Below are 18,383 nucleotides of genomic sequence, written 5' to 3'. Positions count from 1 at the left end.
TTTGGCTGATCTTGAACTTGCTCTGTATAGCCCAGGCAGGCCTTGAATTTATGATCTTCTTGCCTCAGCTTACCAAGTTGCTGGGATTGTAAGCCTTCACCATCAGGGTGGATGTAACTAATCATTTTTTCTTTCTTTTCTTTTTCTTCTTCTGCAGTATGTGGGAAGGACAGGCTATATGACCAAAGAAAAGCAATGAAAAAATATATATATAGCCGGGCATGGTGACACACGCCTTTAATCCCAGCACTGGGAGGCAGAGATAGGAGGATTGCCGTGAGTTCGAGGCCACCCTGAGACCCCATACTGAATTCCAGGGCAGAGCTTAAGAAAGACATAAATCTGGGCTGGAGAGATGGCTTAGCGGTTGAGCGCTTGCCTGTGAAGCCTAAGGACCCCGGTTCGAGGCTCGGTTCCCCAGGTCCCACGTTAGCCAGATGCACAAGGGGGCGCACGCGTCTGGAGTTTGTTTGCAGAGGCTGGAAGCCCTGGCGCGCCCATTCTCTCTCTCTCCCTCTGTCTTTCTCTCTGTGTCTGTCGCTCTCAAATAAATAAATAATAAAATTAAAAAAAAAGAAAGACATAAATCTAAGTGCTGTTGTGGAAAGTCTTACTGAGGTCCCCTCCGACTCACCACCACACAGATGAGAAAAACCAGGCTCCACAGAGGGATACTTGCCAGTCATCACAGCCCCAGTCGGCAATACAGGCAGAACTGGATCTCAGTCCCCAGCACCCAGCGTCTGTGCCACCCTATCTTCAATTGTTGCACAAACGCCCTTCTCCCAGAGGCCCTTGGGCAGGGTGGAACCAAGATCAGGAAGACACAAGCCATACCACCCACCCTTTCTTCCTCTTCCCCTGACTCAACTGCCCTGGCCTCCCTGGGGTAGCAGGTGATATTGATGTAATATGACTGAGCCCCAGTCATATTAGCAGAAATATGAGTACCCGGAGCATGCTCCTGCTGGTGGCTCTCCTGACTTTGGGAAGCCAGCTGCCCGTGGCCTTGGGCAAGAAGACGGGAGGTGAGTGTCAGAGATCCCTCTGCTCTGTGGCCTCTTCCTTCCTCCCTAGGAAGAGTAAGGGTTTGGGGGGTCGCCAATGAGGGAGAGACAGAGAAAGAGGAGGGGGGGAGGGAGAGAGAAAAAACCCATGTGTACACACATGCACATGGGAACTGCTCTGGGCTCCGGGACACTGCAGTTGTATACGTTTATCTGTGCATTCTTGTGGCTGGCCACATTCTCGTGTCTTCATCTGTAAATGACTTTCTGCCAATTTCTCTGTGATTATCTGGCCCCGTATTCACATCTGAGTGTGTTTAGGGGCACACGCATGCCTGTCTCCATGAACATTTGTTGTTGTGGCTGGCTATGTGAACCTCTTCTTGCCCACGTACTCAGCATGCCTGAGCTTGTGTCCATGTGTGTCACGGGACTCTGGATATGAAGGAGACATACCCACCATTCTGTGGTTGTGACCAGTGAACCTTCTCTGGCCCCAGTGACCTGTGGAAGGGGCTTGGGAGTCAAATAAGGATGTGACTCCTGGGTCTGGGGTCTGTTGGGAGGAACCTCTGTCCCTGTCTCTTTTCTTCCTCCCATTCTCACCCATGACAAGGCTCAGTTTGGCACACTGGCTGTGAGGGAGGCACAGATGCTCAAATAATGCAGGTGCCTCCCAACCTGTGTAAGGCTGTAAGGCCACTCTTTCATCCTCCTCTTGGGCAGGGACACTCTGACCTGCATTTAATTTCACAGCCCTGGCCCTGTCTTGGGGGAAAGTGGCAGCAATGGATAGAGGTCCTTCTCCTTCACAGAGCCCTATAGACTCTAAAGATGCATTTCTGCATCCCACCTGTCCCTCTTAGCCTGTGTCTTCCTGAGTCACAGATCTCCTCTGGGTCATGAGCCAGTATGAGGAGGATAGTGCTCAAAGCTCCCAGGCTGAGGAAGGAAGGTTGCTGGTAAGTTCCAAGGCCAAAACCTTGTGGTGACCGTGACTCACGCAGCCTTGCAGACAACCTCTCGATGCAGTGTGATGAGTCAGCACTATTTTTATCCCCATTTTGCAGATGAGGAAACCGAGGCACAGTGGGAAACCACCTGCCCAAGGCCAATGACTCTGAGTTAGTATTAAGGGTGGTATCTGATTGCAATTCTTTGAAATCAGAAAGGTTCACCTCACCAACCTAGTCCCCAAGAAGGGAAGCCCACACCTTCCTCTCAGGAGTGCCTTGAAAAAAAGACCAACGTGACATATACAGTAAGTGCAGCTTAAGTACATCAACTGGGGATCCAAGAGGGCACACCACGATACCTTGCCCAGCTGCTCGGAGTGGCATCTGGCACCAGCAGAGCCTGGACCTGTTGCGCATGGCCAGGTATGACACACTTGTCTCCACCAGCTCATGGTGTCCCACGCTCCCCTGGCTTCTCTCTCATGCTAGTTGCAAAAGGTCAGACAGTGGAAGAAGGTGACAGGTAAGGGAAGGGAAATCTCACTTTGCCTCAGCGGAAGTCCAGCTACCAGTGTTTTCAAGACTCTCCTTCCCTTCACTCAAATGCGAGGATGTCCCTGGTGGAAAGGCAGTTAGAGCCTAACTAAGCATAGTTAATGGTTATATGGTCTGAGTGGCTCTGTGCATGTGATTGTGTATATACAACTGTAAGTGCATATGTCTCTGTCTATTCATATACATATGTTATATATTTGTATGCATGTGTGTCTGGATGTATATATGCGTGTGTGTGTGTGTGTGTGTGTAGACATGAGTATATGACAATATGCTTGTATATTTAACCGTATGTCCCCGATAAAATGTACATATAGGACTGCCTATGTTTATGTATGTAGATATTAAACTGTCTTGTGCATGTCTGAGATCATGCGTGTTAGGTTGAACAACATGCCGTTTTCATACATCACCAAAAGTCGTCTGCCAGAATTTTCAGTAGAGATCTAGGTGGGCTGGCCCACTTGCCGTGTCTGTCTGTGTGTCTCCATGCGATTCCATGAATACATCTACTTAGCCACATCTATGTATGGTCATTTGCTCTCTGATTCTACATGCTGACTGTGGAATATGTGTCTAGGGGACCGGTCAGCGTGTGTGTCTGCGTCACCGTCTGTCAGTGAGTGAGGAAGCTGAATGGGGAGGGCAGATTAGGAGGGAATACAGAATGATGTGGACCACCAGGACCCCCAGGCTGCAGACTCCAGGCTTTTACGCCCAGCTCCACACTGTGCCTATTTCCACACAGTTCTTCCAGTCGAAACAACTTTTAGCCCCTCTCTCTTTTAAAATATTTATTTATTTTATTTTTATTTATTTATAGATAAGGGGAGAGAGAGAGATTGGGCACACCAGGGCTTCTAGCCACTGCAAACAAACTCCAGACTCATGCGCTACCATGTGCATCTGGTTTATGTGGGACCTGGAGAATCAAACCTGGGTCCTTAGGCTTCACAGGCAAGCACCTTAACCGCTAACCCTTCTCTCCAGCCCTCAGCCCCTCTCTCTATCAGCCTATTCCTCAAGGTCCAGTCCTATGTCCCTCTCCACAAAGCTCTTCCTGCCTCCATCCACTGACCCACCCTGCTTGGGCTCCCCCAGCCCACAGACAGGTCCTGCTTCCCGGCTTGGAGTTCAGGCAGCTCCACTTGGTTCGCTGAAGCCTGAGCTCCTTTGTCCTGGGCTTTTGAGTTTAAGACTAAACCCTGGGCCTAAGTCTTCAAAAGCCCCTCCTTCCCTTTTTCCTCCTCCCAAATCCGCGCCTCCTCCTACTCCAAGAGAGATGCTCAGCACTGCGGATTCTTCTTCCCAAGGCTAGACACATTTTCTCCAGCAGGGGGCAGCAGTTCAACTTTAACCCAGTCTAAGGGCTGAGTCTGACTGACCCAAGGTATTCAATGTGTAAAGGGCCACCTACTGTGTGCGCAGCCGACACCAAAGCAGGGACAGAGGGTGAGGGTGACACAGAGGCAGCAGCGTCACAGCCCTGGATCCAACTGAACCTTCCCTTCTGCTACACTGAATTGATACCTGGGACCAGCCCCATGTTTGCAGCTCAAAAGCAAACAAAACAGAAGGTCAAGGTCAGAGGGACCCAGGCTCAGGGGAGTCACAGTCCAAGCTAGTTACGTTGCTGGTCTGTCTGGCCATGTCTCTTTTCAGGCCTTGAATTCTCCCTCCACCTCCCCTCAGTGGAGGAAGGTCCTGATTTCCAAGCTCTTGTGTGAAATCCCAACAAGAAGAGTTGTCAGGTAAACTCCGGGGCAGAACAATCTAGAGTTGTTTGGAGGAATGTCCCAAAGTCAAAGCCCGTACCTGGATGTGAAACCATGCCGCTGGCAACGGCGACGCTGGCTGTGCGACAGGGCGCCAGGTGGGCAGCAGCTGACCCATGCGCAACACTGGGTCCCCCTTCACACCCCTTTCTTTCCAACAGTCACTGAGCCCCTAGCCTTGTGCTCCAAGTGCTGTGCTCACGGTGAGCAGGATAAACAGGGTGACAGATCTCAGCCTCCCAGTGAGAGGTACAGACGGCTGCAGTCACCCTCTCGAGCGGCTGACTGGGGTCTTCTGAAGAAGTGATGTTTCAGCTATGTTCAGTGAACTGACCAGGGGACCAGGTAAAAGGGTAGAGCCAAAGCAAGAGCCCCGCGGAGAGAGCTGGCATGCAGGGAGCTCAGGAGCCAGGAAACAGCCGAGGAGTGGCAAAGTAGGAGACCAGGAAGATGAGCCAGGCCCAGACCTAGCATGACCTTCTGGGCTGGGTGGAGATTTTGAACTTCATTTTTTTCCTGTCCGTATTCCATCTGAATCTCAAACCAGTCTTTGGAGTGGAGGCTGGGGGAGGACTTCTGATCTTTTGATTCCCAAGTCAGACCTTATAACCTGATAACCTACCTGATATGAGCTGATATGAGCTGCCTCCGGCTTCAGGATGTGGGGGGTTCTCTTACAGAGAAGCCGGGGGGCTGCCCACCAGATGATGGACCCTGCCTCTTGTCGGTGCCTGATCAGTGCATGAGTGACAGCCAGTGTCCCTCATCTTTAAAGTGCTGCTACCGAGCTTGCTTCCGCCAGTGTGTCCCTCGGGTCTCCGGTGAGTGTCCCCCCCCCCCCACTTGTGCCGATTACGCCAGCCCCAAGCTCCAGGGCTGGTGAGCACAAGCGAGCGAGCGAGCGAGGCTCACCCAGCCCCTGCGTTGCAGTGAAGCTGGGCAGCTGCCCCGAGGACCGGCTGCGCTGCCTCAGTCCCACAAAGCACACGTGTAACCAAGACGCCGACTGCAAAGGCAGGAAGCGTTGCTGCCCCAGCGCCTGCGGCCGGGACTGCCGAGACCCCTACAAAGGTACCACGTTCCTGCTGGCCAGGGACAGTGCCTACCCGCCCCCAAACCCCGCTCAGGGGTTTCTTTCCAGTCCAACAAGCTCAGGATGATACCTCCCCAATAGCCAGCTCTCCCCCACCCCCGTGCCATGTACATGGCTGGAGAAATGGGTGGGATGCAAGCAGTCCTGTTGGGATGGCAAAGGAACTGGAGGTCTTCGGTTCTCTCACTGACTGTGCTCTGTCACCTGGACCTGGCCCAGGCATCTATTTGCCCTTGTGAAGGAAGCCAACGAGTCTTAAAAGTGACCAGAGCTGGACTGATGAGGCCTGGACACAGGGCACTAACCCAGAACCCAGGGCGCTGATATGGAAAAGGAGTTAACCCTTTCTTTCTATCTCCTCAGGCTAATTCTGACTTTAGGATCCATGGCTCTGCACCTCAGGTGGGGTCCAGCAGGAAGAGACGATGATGGTAAGTCTGGGATCCTGCCACCCAGACCATCTCTGCCAGGGACAGTTCCAACATCTGATACAACCTGTTGTCACGTCCCTACACCCTGTGCCACCGGCTTCTCCTCCTGGGTGCCCAGCCCGACCTCAAACACACTGGTCACCCCAGCATTCCGTACTGCCATGCTGAGCTTTCCACCCTGCCGGGTGTCCGCTTTCACATCTCTCTCGTGTGAAATATTCATCTCAGGCAGGCCCCTCTTTATGGAGCTCTGAACCCACCCCCCAGACAGGTTTACCCTCAAAAAATGTATGTCTAGCAGAATTTCCTGAACATCTGTTCATCCACAAGCTTTTCCACAATTTTCACCATAGCTGCAGAGTAATATTGTGATGTTATAGGCTGCCTGTATAACTGTTTGCCCAATGTCTTCCTTTAAATAACTCAGTGTTATATATAACAATTCATTTCAAAAGAAAAGAAACTTGATATCATTATTGTCAGTGAGACATTATTATAAGCAAAACAAGCAAGATCACTGGCCGGAGATAGGATGGAATTGTGAAATCAAACGCAATGAAAACAGCAGTTCCATTAAATTAATTCACGTTCAATTTAAATGATATCATTAAACTCTAGCTAGATAAGGCCACCTGCCAAGACTGAGCCTGAAACCTGCTCTCCGAGTCCGCCGAATAAATGGAGATTAGCAAGGGTTAAAGAGATGTCACAGACAGAGCTCTGCATTGAGGCTGGCGAGTCAGGATCGACTCCAGGAGTCCGTGTCATGTCATGTTGCATCCAAGTGCTGTTTTGGATTGCCCCACACTTGGGGAAATGGTGTTCAGCTGATGGAGAGTCCTGTTTACAGTAGATCTGTCTCCACTGTGAGGCTACAGCGCATTCCCTCCACTGCCCCAATGCCCAGTCTGTAGTCAAGGCCCACTGAGTTTCCTTGGAGCAGGGTCAATGGAGGGTCTGTTTCTTACATCCAGATGGCTAGATTCCTGATTCTCCCTTCTCCCCAGGATTTGTTTGGGAAGGGGAAGGAGGAAGGTATGCCCCCCACCTTGTTTTCCCTGCTGGGCCTCCTCTTGTGTGCTAGACTCAGAACAGTCTTTGGAGGTGAACCCCAGAACCCTGGATCGTCTTTCCCTGTTCTCTTAACCTTGCCATGTGATCCCAGGTGAGTCCTTCACCACTCCAGGCTTGGAGAGACTCCACTTCCGGCTCCACAGCCCTGCTCACTGGATTCAAATGCCAGAGCTGTTGACTCAAGAGAACAAACGCTAATCAAGCAGACCTAAGGCGATGTCTAGGCAAGAAGGAAGTCGCTCTTTGGGAGTCATGTGACCTCTGATGCTTCTGCACATCCTCTGAGTCTCAGTTTCCCCATCCATTACCTCAGGGAATTAGCACAAATAACACGGGGACTGTATTATTGGACCACAACTGTTCTTTCCCTTCCATAGCTTCCCTAGGGCACAGTGTACTTCCCCTCCCCAGGGATGTGGGGGCTTAGTGAGGCCCTTGCTTTGGCTAATGGATGTGGGTAGAAATGACAGCTTTAGATAAAGCGTCCTTGTGCCTTGAACTTCTTACCCTGTGCTTTGAGAAGAGCTCACCAGAAGCCGCTGATCTCATCATGAAAGACATACAGGGAAGACCTAAAGCTGACCTGTCCCAGCCAAGCCTCAGACTGGACAGAGAAAATTAATAAATCTTTATGGTAGGGTAGGAAGCCAGGGAGGGCTGGGGGTCTGTTGGTGACAGATTTATTGTAGGAAGGGTCTAAGTTAGATATTGACTATTATCCATAGTGAACGCCCATCTCGTGCCTCTCGCTTTTTAAATTTTAATGTCTTTTTGACAATTTTATACGTGTATATAATGTTTTCTTAATATTTTATTTATTTGGCAGAGAAAGAGGGACAGAGAGAGAATGGGCACGCCAGGGCCTCCAGCCTCTGCAAACGAAATCCAGACGCGTGCACCCCTTGTGCATCTGGCTAATGTGGGTTCTGGGGAATTGAACCTGGGTTCTTTGGCTTTGCAGACAAATGCCTTAACTGCTAAGCCATCCCTCCAGCCCGCATATATAATGTTTGATCATACTCATGCCCGTTACCTCTTCTTGTCCCCTCCCTCTTCTGGTTAAACATTGTCTTCTTCCCAGCTAGTCCTGCTTCAAGGTCAATGTCTTTCTTTTACTTGTGACCCTCTGTGCTTAAATTAAGGTGGTTTGTGCATGGCTAAGGGGTATTTACTTGAGCATGGACAAACATACCAGTGGCTACATCATTGAAGAAAATGGGTTTCCCCTCTCCCAACAATTATGAACTCTCGGGGGGGAGGCAGGACATGAGCTCCTTCCCTGTCCACAACAGAACGGGAATGTTGATAAGCTCAATCTTGTGCAGGTAACCACAGTTGCCGTAAGTTCATGAGGGTGCCGGCCATGTCATATCAGAAAGACAAAGTTTCCCAGTCCTCCTTCCCATCCTCAAGCTCTGATATTCATCCCACTTCTTCAATGTTGGAGGAATGATGTCGATGGTCCCTTTAGGGATGAGCACTCTGCAGTCACTGTTTCAGCACTGACTAGTTTTGATGCCCCCACTTTAAAATATTATTTATTTATTTGAGAGAGAGAGAGGCAGAGAGACAGAGAGAGGATGTACGCTCCAGAGCCTTCCGCTGTTGCAAGCAAACTCCAGATGCATGCGCTGCCATGTGCATCTGACGTAAGTGGGACCTGGGGAATAGAAACTGGGTCCTTAGGCTTTACTAAACTGTCTCTCCAGTCTGCCCCCCTCCACTTTAAGATACCATTTAATTCATCCATCCCATCACCAAGGAAAGTGGACAGCATTATTCCTACTTGATAAGTAGCAGCTTTGAGACAAGTGACTTGCCACGGCCTTTGGGTGAGAGGTGATATAGCCAGGATTAAACTATACCATTTTCTTCCTTAGATAGCAAGAAAACCAGCCAAGAGCTAAACACCATAGAGTACCCACCTCATGTCAAGTATCCCTTTAGTCACATGATAATTACATTAAATCCCCACAACTTTATTAGGTAGGCTTTATTAATTTTCCCATTTTACATATAAGAAAAACTGAGGCACAGAGAGGTTAATTTGGTCAAGGTCAAACAACTTCTACATTGTAGAGCTAGGATTGAATCCCAAACAGTTGGACACCAATCCTTATAACCTTATTAACTATAATTACATTATGTCTTGGAAAATTCCTCCCAGCTCTAACCACAGTTTCCATATGAGAAAAATCAGGGTCATGTAGCCCCAAGGAAGTTAAGGGAGCATGCTCAAGTCTAAATATCTGGAAACCAAGCCTGTTTGCACATAGCTTATTGCCTTGGGTTTCTCCTGGAAGGAAGGGCGTGAGGATAGAAATTCACGGGCGCCAGACAGAAGTTCCCAAGTAAACCAGTGATTTGATTGCTGGGGCCTATGGCTTCCCTGGGATCCTGATTTCTGAGCTAGGCCCTTGGGATTAGCAGGAGGTCACAGGCTGTGGCTTCTCTGGTGACAGGAGAAATATCCACGCAGTCCATCATCTCTACTCCCTGGCTAACTCACTGTCTACACCATGGAGACCGTGCTTGTCTACACAGCGCCAGCTCTGTCCTCAGCTACCAAATCCCAACCCATTCTCCTGTGATCACCGCCCATCTCCACTGCCCAGCCGCCCCACCTCAGAAAGAAAGTCTCCTGCGATGCCAAGCGCCTGGCTACACCACAGACTCCAACTTGGCGTTCCTCCTGCACTCATTCAATGAATGTTTGCTGAGCACTTAACAAGGATGACAGGCTGTGCCTCACAGAAATCATGCTCCAGCGGAGAAGGTAAAACCCTGGTCAGCAGTCCACATGATCCACATCAGGCTGAAAAGACCTAGGAGGCTACCAAGGCCACAAGGAACCTAACTCAGTCTGGAAACCAGAGAGTGCTTCCTGGAGGACATCCAAGCCAACACCCGCCCTCCACCCGAGTGTCAGCAGGTGTTGGTAAGTAGGACATTGCTGTGCATCCATCCTTCCCCTCTTCCTTACCAACAGACATAATACTCCACCCCTCAGCTACTAGAGTGCTCATAAAGGTCCATATCTTGCCCTAGGCTACTGTTACACGGATGCAGAATTTGTAAAACATTAATTCAGCCACAGCCGAAGATTTGTGTACTTTGCCATAATAATTTTCTGTGCCAATTTACCTTTATTTTTTTACTTATTTATTTATTTATGAGAGAGAAAAAAAAATGGGCATGCCAGGGCCTCTAAGCCACTGCAAATGAACTCCAGATGTGTGTGCCTCCATGTGCCTCTGGCTTATGTGGGTCCTGGAGAATTGAACCTGTGTCCTTAGGCTTCACAGGCAAGCACCTTAACTGCTAAGCCATCTCTCCAGCCCTCTATGCCAATTTTTAAGAGGTAAATTAACTCTTTACTAAAATATTTATTTATTTTCCAGCACAGAGAGAGAAAAAAAATAGGCATGCCCAGGGCCTCTTGCCATTGCAAACAAACTCCAGATGCATGCACCAATTTGTGCATCTGTCATTGCCTGAGTATTGAGGAATTGGGCCCTGGCCAGCAGGCTTTGTAAGCAAGTGCTATTTAACCACTGGGCCATTTCCTTAGCCTTAAATTAACCTTTTAAAATTTTGCTTCTCCTGGAACTCCCTTGCAGTTAGGGATGGCCATGTGATCCAGGACCGGCCAATCAGAAATAGAAGTTAGTCCACTGGGAGGAGCTGCCTGGAAAGCTCTTGTTTTCCTAATTAATTAGAGAAAGTCAGCCTTTGTTTCTTTGTTTTGTTTTGTTGAGATAGGGTCTCCCTTTAGCATAGGCTGACCTGGAATTCAGTATGTAGTCTCAGGCTGCTGGCCTCGAACTCACAGTGATCCTCCTACCTGAGCCTCCCAAGTGCTGGGAAAGTCAGCACTCTTTCTCCTCATCCATCTACCCTCCACTCTTCCTGAAACAAGACTGCAAATCCTACAGGCTGGAGGATCTGCTTGGCTGGGCTTCCTCAGAGCCAACGATGACAGGAGTCACATGACAGTCCTGATTTGAAAGTTTCCAGGAGCTACAGGTCCTGGAGGAAGAGAGTGCAGCAGGAAGGGAGGAGGCGAGCAAGAGTGTGACAGCAAGTGAAGCCCACAGGTCTGTTCCAGACACAAGCGTGGGGGGCACATAAATCCCCAGGCGCTCCCCGCTTTCCCTGTGGGTAGCCGTGGTAGGCTGTGGCAGCTGCAGGGAAGTCCTTGACAAATGCAGACAGTAGCTATCAGCAGAGAAGCATACCAGGAGCCAGTGTGCACAAAAGGGTGAAGGCTCTCCCAAGGGATTGTGCACAGGGCATCAGCACCCTTCACCAGTGATAGAAGAGGAAGTCAGAGCCTGACCACCAGTGCCATTCATGTGCAGCTGCTGTGTGCATCCGACTGAAACACTGGCTTCTCTCTAGGGAAGCCCCTGTGAGTCCACTTATCCTCCTGCAGCCAACTTAAGCCTCCATAGCCTGGGAAAGGAAAGGGCAGGAGGAAAAAGAACAGCGGGCTTGAGAGATGGCTTAACAGTTAAGACGCTTGCCTGTGAAGCCTAAGGATCCAGGTTCTATTCTCCAGTACCAATGTAAGGCAGACGCGCAAGGCGGCACACATGCATCTGGAGTTGGTTTGCAACTGATAGAGGCCCTGCTGTGCCCATTCCTCTCTCTGTCTCTCCCTCCCTCCCTCCCTTCCTCTTTTCTCAAATAAGCCAGATGTGGTGGCACACTTTACTCCCGGCACTCAGGAGTCAGAGGCAGGAAGATCACTGTGAGTTCGAGGTCACCCTGAGACTACAGAGTGAATTCCAGGTCAGCCTGGGCTAGAGTGAAACCCTACCTCAAAACACCAAATAAATAAATAAATAAAATATTTTTTAAAAAAAAGAAAGAGAAAAGCAAGTGATAACCCTTCCCACAATCCTGAAAGCAAAGCATTGTTTGTATCTGGCTGATAAGGTAGGTAAGTGTCCAAGAGGCCCAGGGCCACACAGGGATTCACTGTCAAAGGCAGGATGAGAACTCCATGTGCTTGTTATCTACCGCTGTGTAACAAGTGACTCCAAATGAAATGGGTTAAACAACATGCATTTATTAGCCAAAGTTTCTGCAGGTCAAGAATCCCAGCACGTGGGCAGGAGAGATGGCTCAATAGTTAAGGCATTTGCCCGCAATGTCTGGCAGCCCAGATTTGAATCCCCAGTACCCATGTGAAGCCAGAAGCACAAGGTAGTGCGTGCATCTGGAGTTATTTGCAGTGCCTGGAGGCCCCGGCACACCCATTCATCCCCTCTTTCTCTTCCCTCCCCCACCCTCTCTCTCCTTGAAAATAAATACATAAAAATTAAAAATAAGTCCCAGCGGGGCTGGAGAGATGGCATAGCAGTTAAGCGCTTGCCTGTGAAGCCTATGGACCCTGGTTCGAGGCTCGGTTCCCCAGGTCCCACGTTAGCCAGATGCACAAGGGGGCGCACGCGTCTGGAGTTCGTTTGCAGTGGCTGGAAGCCCTGGCGCGCCCATTCTCTCTCTCACTCTCTATCTGCCTCTTTCTCTCTCTGTCACTCTCAAATAATCAAATAAATAAATAAAAATCTTTCAAAAAAAAAATAAGTCCCACCATAGCTTACTGGGGCCTTCTGCTTTGGGGACCTTGCTTCACAAGGCTGCCGCCAAGGTGTCAGCCAGGGAGGGAGTCTCATCTGAGCTTCAAGTTCACCTGGTTGTTGGCAGAAGTTCAGTTCTTTGAGAACTAATGGACTAAATACCACAGATGCTAGCTGGCTGTTGGCCGGAAATCACCGGCGTTTCCTTGACCTTGTGGCGTGGCCACTTACTTCATCAAAGTCAACAGAAGTCACAACCTGAAGTCACCCAATCACAAAGTGACATGTCATCACTTGTTAACATATTTTAGAAGCAAATCAATCACACACACACACACACACGGAGGGATTTCACAAGGAGATGAATGCCAGGAGGCAGGTATCATTGCAAGACATCTTGGAAGCTGCCTGACACACCCACGTCTACTTTATTCCAAAATTTCCTACCACATGAAGCTTCCTAGGAGGTAAAATTCCATGGGTTCAGATATCCCTCTCTGGCCGTGAACTCAAGGAGATTTTGAGAGACAACTCATTCATGAAACATAAAGGGAAGAGGTACCAGCATAGCCACACTCCCCACTCACGAGTTCATCTCCAGCTTTATCTGCATCAGAGTGATCCCCGGATCTGCTTCCATGCTTTCTGCCTGATCTTTCTCCTTTTGGAAATTGCAGCTGCTCCTCCGGGAGAACCCTTGAGTTCTGAGGGTAGTGAGGCTAGGAAATGTGCTGCTCTGCCTCAGTTTCCCTGACAGTTAAGTGAGGAACCTGGGCAAAATGATCACTGAATGGTTTCCTTCTCTAACTTCTGGTGTTGAGGAGGAAGCTGGAGAGACGCGGTCAGAGCTGGGCCGTCCACCTGGCAAAGGCGGCTACTGAACACACTGGATGTGCCTAGTATGAATTGGGGTCTGCTATAGGTGGGGGTAGCAGGTGGAAGTCTAAGATGACCCCAATGACCCTCACCCGAGACCCTCTTGGAGTATCAGTGGAACTGTGAATGTGGATTAAAAAAAAAAATGTTTTTATGTTTATTTAGTTATTTGAGAGTCAGAAAAAGGAGGAAGATAGAGAATGAGCATCCCAGTACTTCTAGCCACTGCAAACGAACTCCAGACTCATGTGCCACCATGTGCATCTGGCTTACGTGGGTCCTGGGGAATAGAACCTAAGTCCTTAGGCTTAGCAAGCAAGTGCCTTAGCCGCTAAGCCATCTCTCCAGCCCGAATGTGGGGTTAGTGCTACAAAGAAGACTGCCCGAGATGGGCATGGTCTAATGAGGCAAGGCCTTTTTGAAAACAGCGAGTTTCTAGACGTTAAGAAAGCACCAACGTGGTGACCTAGCTATGGAACCACACGGTGAGGGAGTTCAGGTAGCCTCAGGGACCTGAGGCGGGTGGACCACAGACAGCTAGCAGCAAAAGGGGGCAGTGAATTCTGCCAACAATGGGTGGGTTTTGGGAGAGAGTCTCAAACCCAGATGAGAACACCAGCCCTGGCTGCCACCTGAGCTTCAGTCTGGTGAGATGGTGAGGGGAGAATCCAGGTGTGCCACGTCCCAGCTTCTGATCTGGAGAGATAGCAAGATGGTAAGTGGTGGGAGCTGCTGGAGTTACGGTCGTTAGTGAGTCGGCAGAAAAAGAAGAAAAAAAAAAAAAAAGCCAGTGTGCTAGATTGCTAGCTTCTGAAGAATTACCCCAGAAGTGATATGGGAAGCATCTCACTGATAATTTTTTCACTGAAGTCATGTTGAAATGACAATACCTTGGATATATTGGGTAAAATAAAATGCTTTATTAAAAATAACCTCGTTTGAAAAAAAATAACCTCGTTTGTTTCTTTTCACTTTTTAAAAGTGTTATCAGAAATTTTTAGATATAATCTTTTTTATTGACAGGTTCTGCAACTACAGACAATAAACCATAATTCCCTCCCCACCTCAGGTTCCTCTTTGCAACTCCAGTCTCCACCATATCCCCTCCCCCTCTCAATCAGCCTCTCTTTTATTTTGATGTCATCATCTTTTCCTCCTATTATGAGGGTCTTGTGTAGGTAGTGCCAGGCACTGCGAGGTCATGGATATCCAGGCCATTTGGAAGAGTGCATTGTAAGCAATACTACCCTTCCTTTGGCTCTTACATTCTTTCTGCCACCTCTTCCACAATGGACCCTGAGCTTTGGAAGGTGTGACAGAGACGTCAGGGTTTCGTGTCGATTAAGCTGGCCTCAAAGTCACTATTTGTTAAAAATGACCTTGAACTTCTTATCCCCCAGTCTCCACGTCCTAAATGTCAGGAGTGCAGGCATGGGCCGCCGTGCGCAGTTTGTACAATGTTAGGGCCCAAACCCAAGGCTTTGTGCATCTTGCCTGGGCAAGCGCTCTACCAACCGAGCTACATCCCAACCCAGAAATTTATTTAAATGACATGGGCGGCTCACATCCTATCTACTGTAAGGGACTCAGAAGTCAGCAGAAAGACCAAAGGCAAGTCAGTCATGCTTCTCCGTGTGTGTGTGAGGAATATCACCAACCCCAGAAGCACCTGCAGTGTGCATGAGAGGGGGCCGTAGTGACTCACGGCGCGTGCTGTACCAATGCTGGATGATTACCGCTGTGAGCACAGCTTTGGCAAAGCTTCCCATCCGCCGTGGCCCCGTCTCTCCGTCTCTCTCAACCGGGTTCAGCACTCTCCCCAACCAGGCACAGAGAGCAGCCGGGAAGCAAGCGCTGTAGGACCGCACACACACATGTGCCCATCTCCTCCCGCACAGTTCTCTTTTACTCCCAGAGCTCTTAAGGACGGTTGAGAATCAGGATCCCCTGCTAGGTGAGGACGTTGAGCCTCAAGGACAGAAATGATGGGTTGGGGATTTCATAACCCACCTGGCAAGAGCAGGATTTGAGAGGTCTCATAGAGATGAGTCACCTTCCCCAACTCCCCCAAGAAGCCTGCTAATCTGAGCAAAATGCTTTGGGTGTCACCTGTAAAATGCAGGACACAGGCTCTTGTCTCTCTGCCAAGTCTGTGTCAAGAATGACTGGCCTAAATGACCCGAAACCACCTAGCACATATTAAACACTAAATTAAGGAAACAGGGGTCCCTGGTCCAAGGGTTGAATGGCCCATCCTTCCAGATCCCTGACTGCCCCAGCTTTTGGGTCCAGACTTCAGACACCACCACCACCACCACCACCACCCCATTCACACACACAGAAACACACCTCCTCCAGCCTCCATCCGAGGCAGGAATAGAAACCACCACCGCCTCCGGCTGCCCGGCGGCCTCCCTCCCTCCCTCCCCCAGCGGCAGCGATCGATGCGGCCTCAGCCGCGGGGGACGGAGGAGCACAGGCAAGGAGGGGGCCGCGGGGCCTCCGCCGCAGCGAGCCGAGGCGCGGCAGGGCCGCCGGGGGCACAGACCAGCCCCGGCGCGACCCGCGCGCGGCTCCCCGGCTCCAGCGCCCTTGGGACCCGCACGCTGATCTCCCTGCAGCCGGTAAGGGGGCCGGGATAGGTAAGGACCCTCCCTCTGGGAGGAGAGTGGCCGGGGGGGATGGGGGCAGTCTTGGGGGCTAGCAGAGTGGGAGGCGGGGGCTGATTGAGATGCCCGGGTGTTTTGAGTGCCCTGTGGGTCCTGCTTGCAATCTGTAAAATGGGATTGCAATACCTCCCTGCCTGGGTGGTGAAGGAGTAAAACGGAGTGCTTGCTTGGGACGGAGCTCTGTGGGAGTAGAGGGGAGCTCAGAGAAGTGATCAGCAGGTAGAAGAAGGTGTATCAAGAGAGAAGTGAATCAGAAAGTCTGTTTTGCAGCCCTCAGAGGGCCACAGTCTACCTGGGTGATCTTGAGCAAGCCACTCAATCTTTCTCACTGGCACTCGGATTCTTGTCAGAACAATATTTTTTGAATTAACTATCCCATTTCATAGAGCAAGAAAGTGAGTACCAGAAAGATGAAGGGTCTGCCTAGCTAGGGTCGTGCTTCTAATGGGTGGTGCAAGTGGAACAGACACTGTCTTTATGCTGCCAAACCCACCGGAGGAGGTGAGTGGAGTGTTGTGCGGCTTACACACATCTAGTGGGCACCAATTATGCGCCGGGAACCACTCTGGCAGTAAACACAATGCATCGTTTAATCCTCGTAGCCTCTAGTGCAAAGAATGTTATCCAACTTACAGAGGAGGAAACAAACTCAAAAGAAGGCAGCTGTGGCTCCACTGAAGGTCAACAGCAAGGAAGCGGCAGACTCAGTCCACAGTCTGAACTCAGGTCTGACCAAAAGCAAGGACCATAGGTTGATGTTTGTGGTCCAGGAACTGTTCCTACATATTTGACACTTCATCCAAAGTGCCGTGGTCCCCGTTCTAGATAAGGGGGTTAGAAGCCCAGAGCCAGGAGGTTGGTGGGTTGCAGAAGAAACAGAGCTGGGATGGAACCTTAATCTGTTTAATTCCAAGCCCAGGATCCTGAAGGGCACCTGGGCTCTGGCGCTTGGTGTGTGCTCCCATCTCTGGCAGAAGACATGGACATGAACCCACAATGCCGACGCGATGATGTGGGTCAGGAGTTGAGCAAGCAGTACTCAATTCCAGCAGGACCAGGAGTCCGGGAGCAGTGGGTGGATCTAACACTTCCAAAGATAAAACCAGGAAGTTTCCATGAACTACCTTAGCCCTCCAGCCACCAATAGGGGTGCATGTCATTGTTTGCATTGAGCATTCTTCAGGAAACTAAGACCTGGGAAAGAAGCACCTTACCTAAGGCCCAGGTAAGTCCAGGGCAAAGTTAATCTCCCCTTGCCTAACTCCAGAAGACAGTGATATGGAAGGGTAATTTAACAAACTCCTTTCTGTGAGCCAAGCCTAAAAAGGATATATCAGGTCATATAATCATTTGAAACAGCTTTCAAGTAGATATTTTTATCTCGATTGGAACAGAGAGATAATGTGACTTTCCTAAGGTCACACACAGAATGAAGGCCTAAGGTCAGATTTGAAGGACAGTACAGATGTGTCACAGAGTCTTAACCCAGTAGCTCTCAAACCTGTCCATATATCAGAGTCACCTGTCAGGTTTTTTTAAAAAAAGAAGATTGGCCAGAGACTGGAGATGGCTCAGCAGTTAAAGCACTTGCCTGCAAAGCCTAAAGACCCAAGTTCGATTCACCAGTACCCACATAACGCCGGATGTACAAGGTGGGGCATGCATGTGGAGTTCGTTTGCAGTGGCTAGAGGCCCAGATGCACCCATTCTCTCCCTATCTGCCTCTTTTGTTCCCTCCCTCTCCCTCTCTCTCTCAATATTTCTCTTTTTTCTTTTTCTTTTTTTTTTTTTTTTTTTGAGGTAGGGTCTCACTCTAGCCCAGGCTGACCTGGAATTCACTATGTAGTCTCAGGGTGGCCTTGAACTCACAGTGATCCTACCTTTGCCTCCCAAGTGCTGGGATTAAAGGCGTGCGCCACCACGCCCGGCTAATATTTCTCTTTTTTTTTAAAAAAAAAAAAAAAAGAGGGCTGGAGAGATGGCTCAGCGGTTAAGATGCTTGCTTGTGAAACCTAAGGACCCATGTTCGATCTCTCTCCAGATTCCACCTAAGCCAGATGCACAAAGGTGACACAAGAGCAAGGTCGCAAGTGTCCACTAGGTGGACAAGTGTCGGAGGCCCCGGTGCACCAGTTCCCTCTCTATCTCAAAAAAAAAAAGAGTGGCCAGGTACATTGGTGCGCACCTGAAATCCCAGCCCTCGGGAGACTGAGGCAGAAGGATCAAAAAGTCTGTGAGGGGCTGGAGAGATGGCTTAGCGGTTAAGGCCCGTGCCTGCAAAGCCTAAGGACCCAGGTTCGATTCTCCAGGTCCCACATTAGCCAGATGCACATCATGGCACATGTATCTGGAGTTTGTTTGC

At 49.9% G+C, this 18,383-nt stretch overlaps 1 protein-coding gene across 1 annotated transcript; it reads left to right on the top strand.

Moving 5' to 3' along the window:
• Positions 1 to 943: 943 nt before the first annotated feature.
• Positions 944 to 17,010, top strand: Wfdc5 (WAP four-disulfide core domain 5). Its single transcript, XM_045157070.1, has 6 exons — positions 944 to 1,028; positions 4,974 to 5,114; positions 5,224 to 5,364; positions 5,789 to 5,817; positions 15,785 to 15,976; positions 16,996 to 17,010. Exons 1-6 carry the CDS (start codon positions 944 to 946, stop codon positions 17,008 to 17,010), a joined length of 603 nt encoding a protein of 200 aa, XP_045013005.1.
• Positions 17,011 to 18,383: the final 1,373 nt, after the last annotated feature.

Source organism: Jaculus jaculus, chromosome 8 (genome assembly GCF_020740685.1).
Source record: "Jaculus jaculus isolate mJacJac1 chromosome 8, mJacJac1.mat.Y.cur, whole genome shotgun sequence".
Lineage (NCBI taxonomy): Eukaryota > Metazoa > Chordata > Mammalia > Rodentia > Dipodidae > Jaculus > Jaculus jaculus.
Note: the sequence above shows the minus strand (reverse complement) of the source record. Positions and strands in the feature narration are given on the sequence as shown.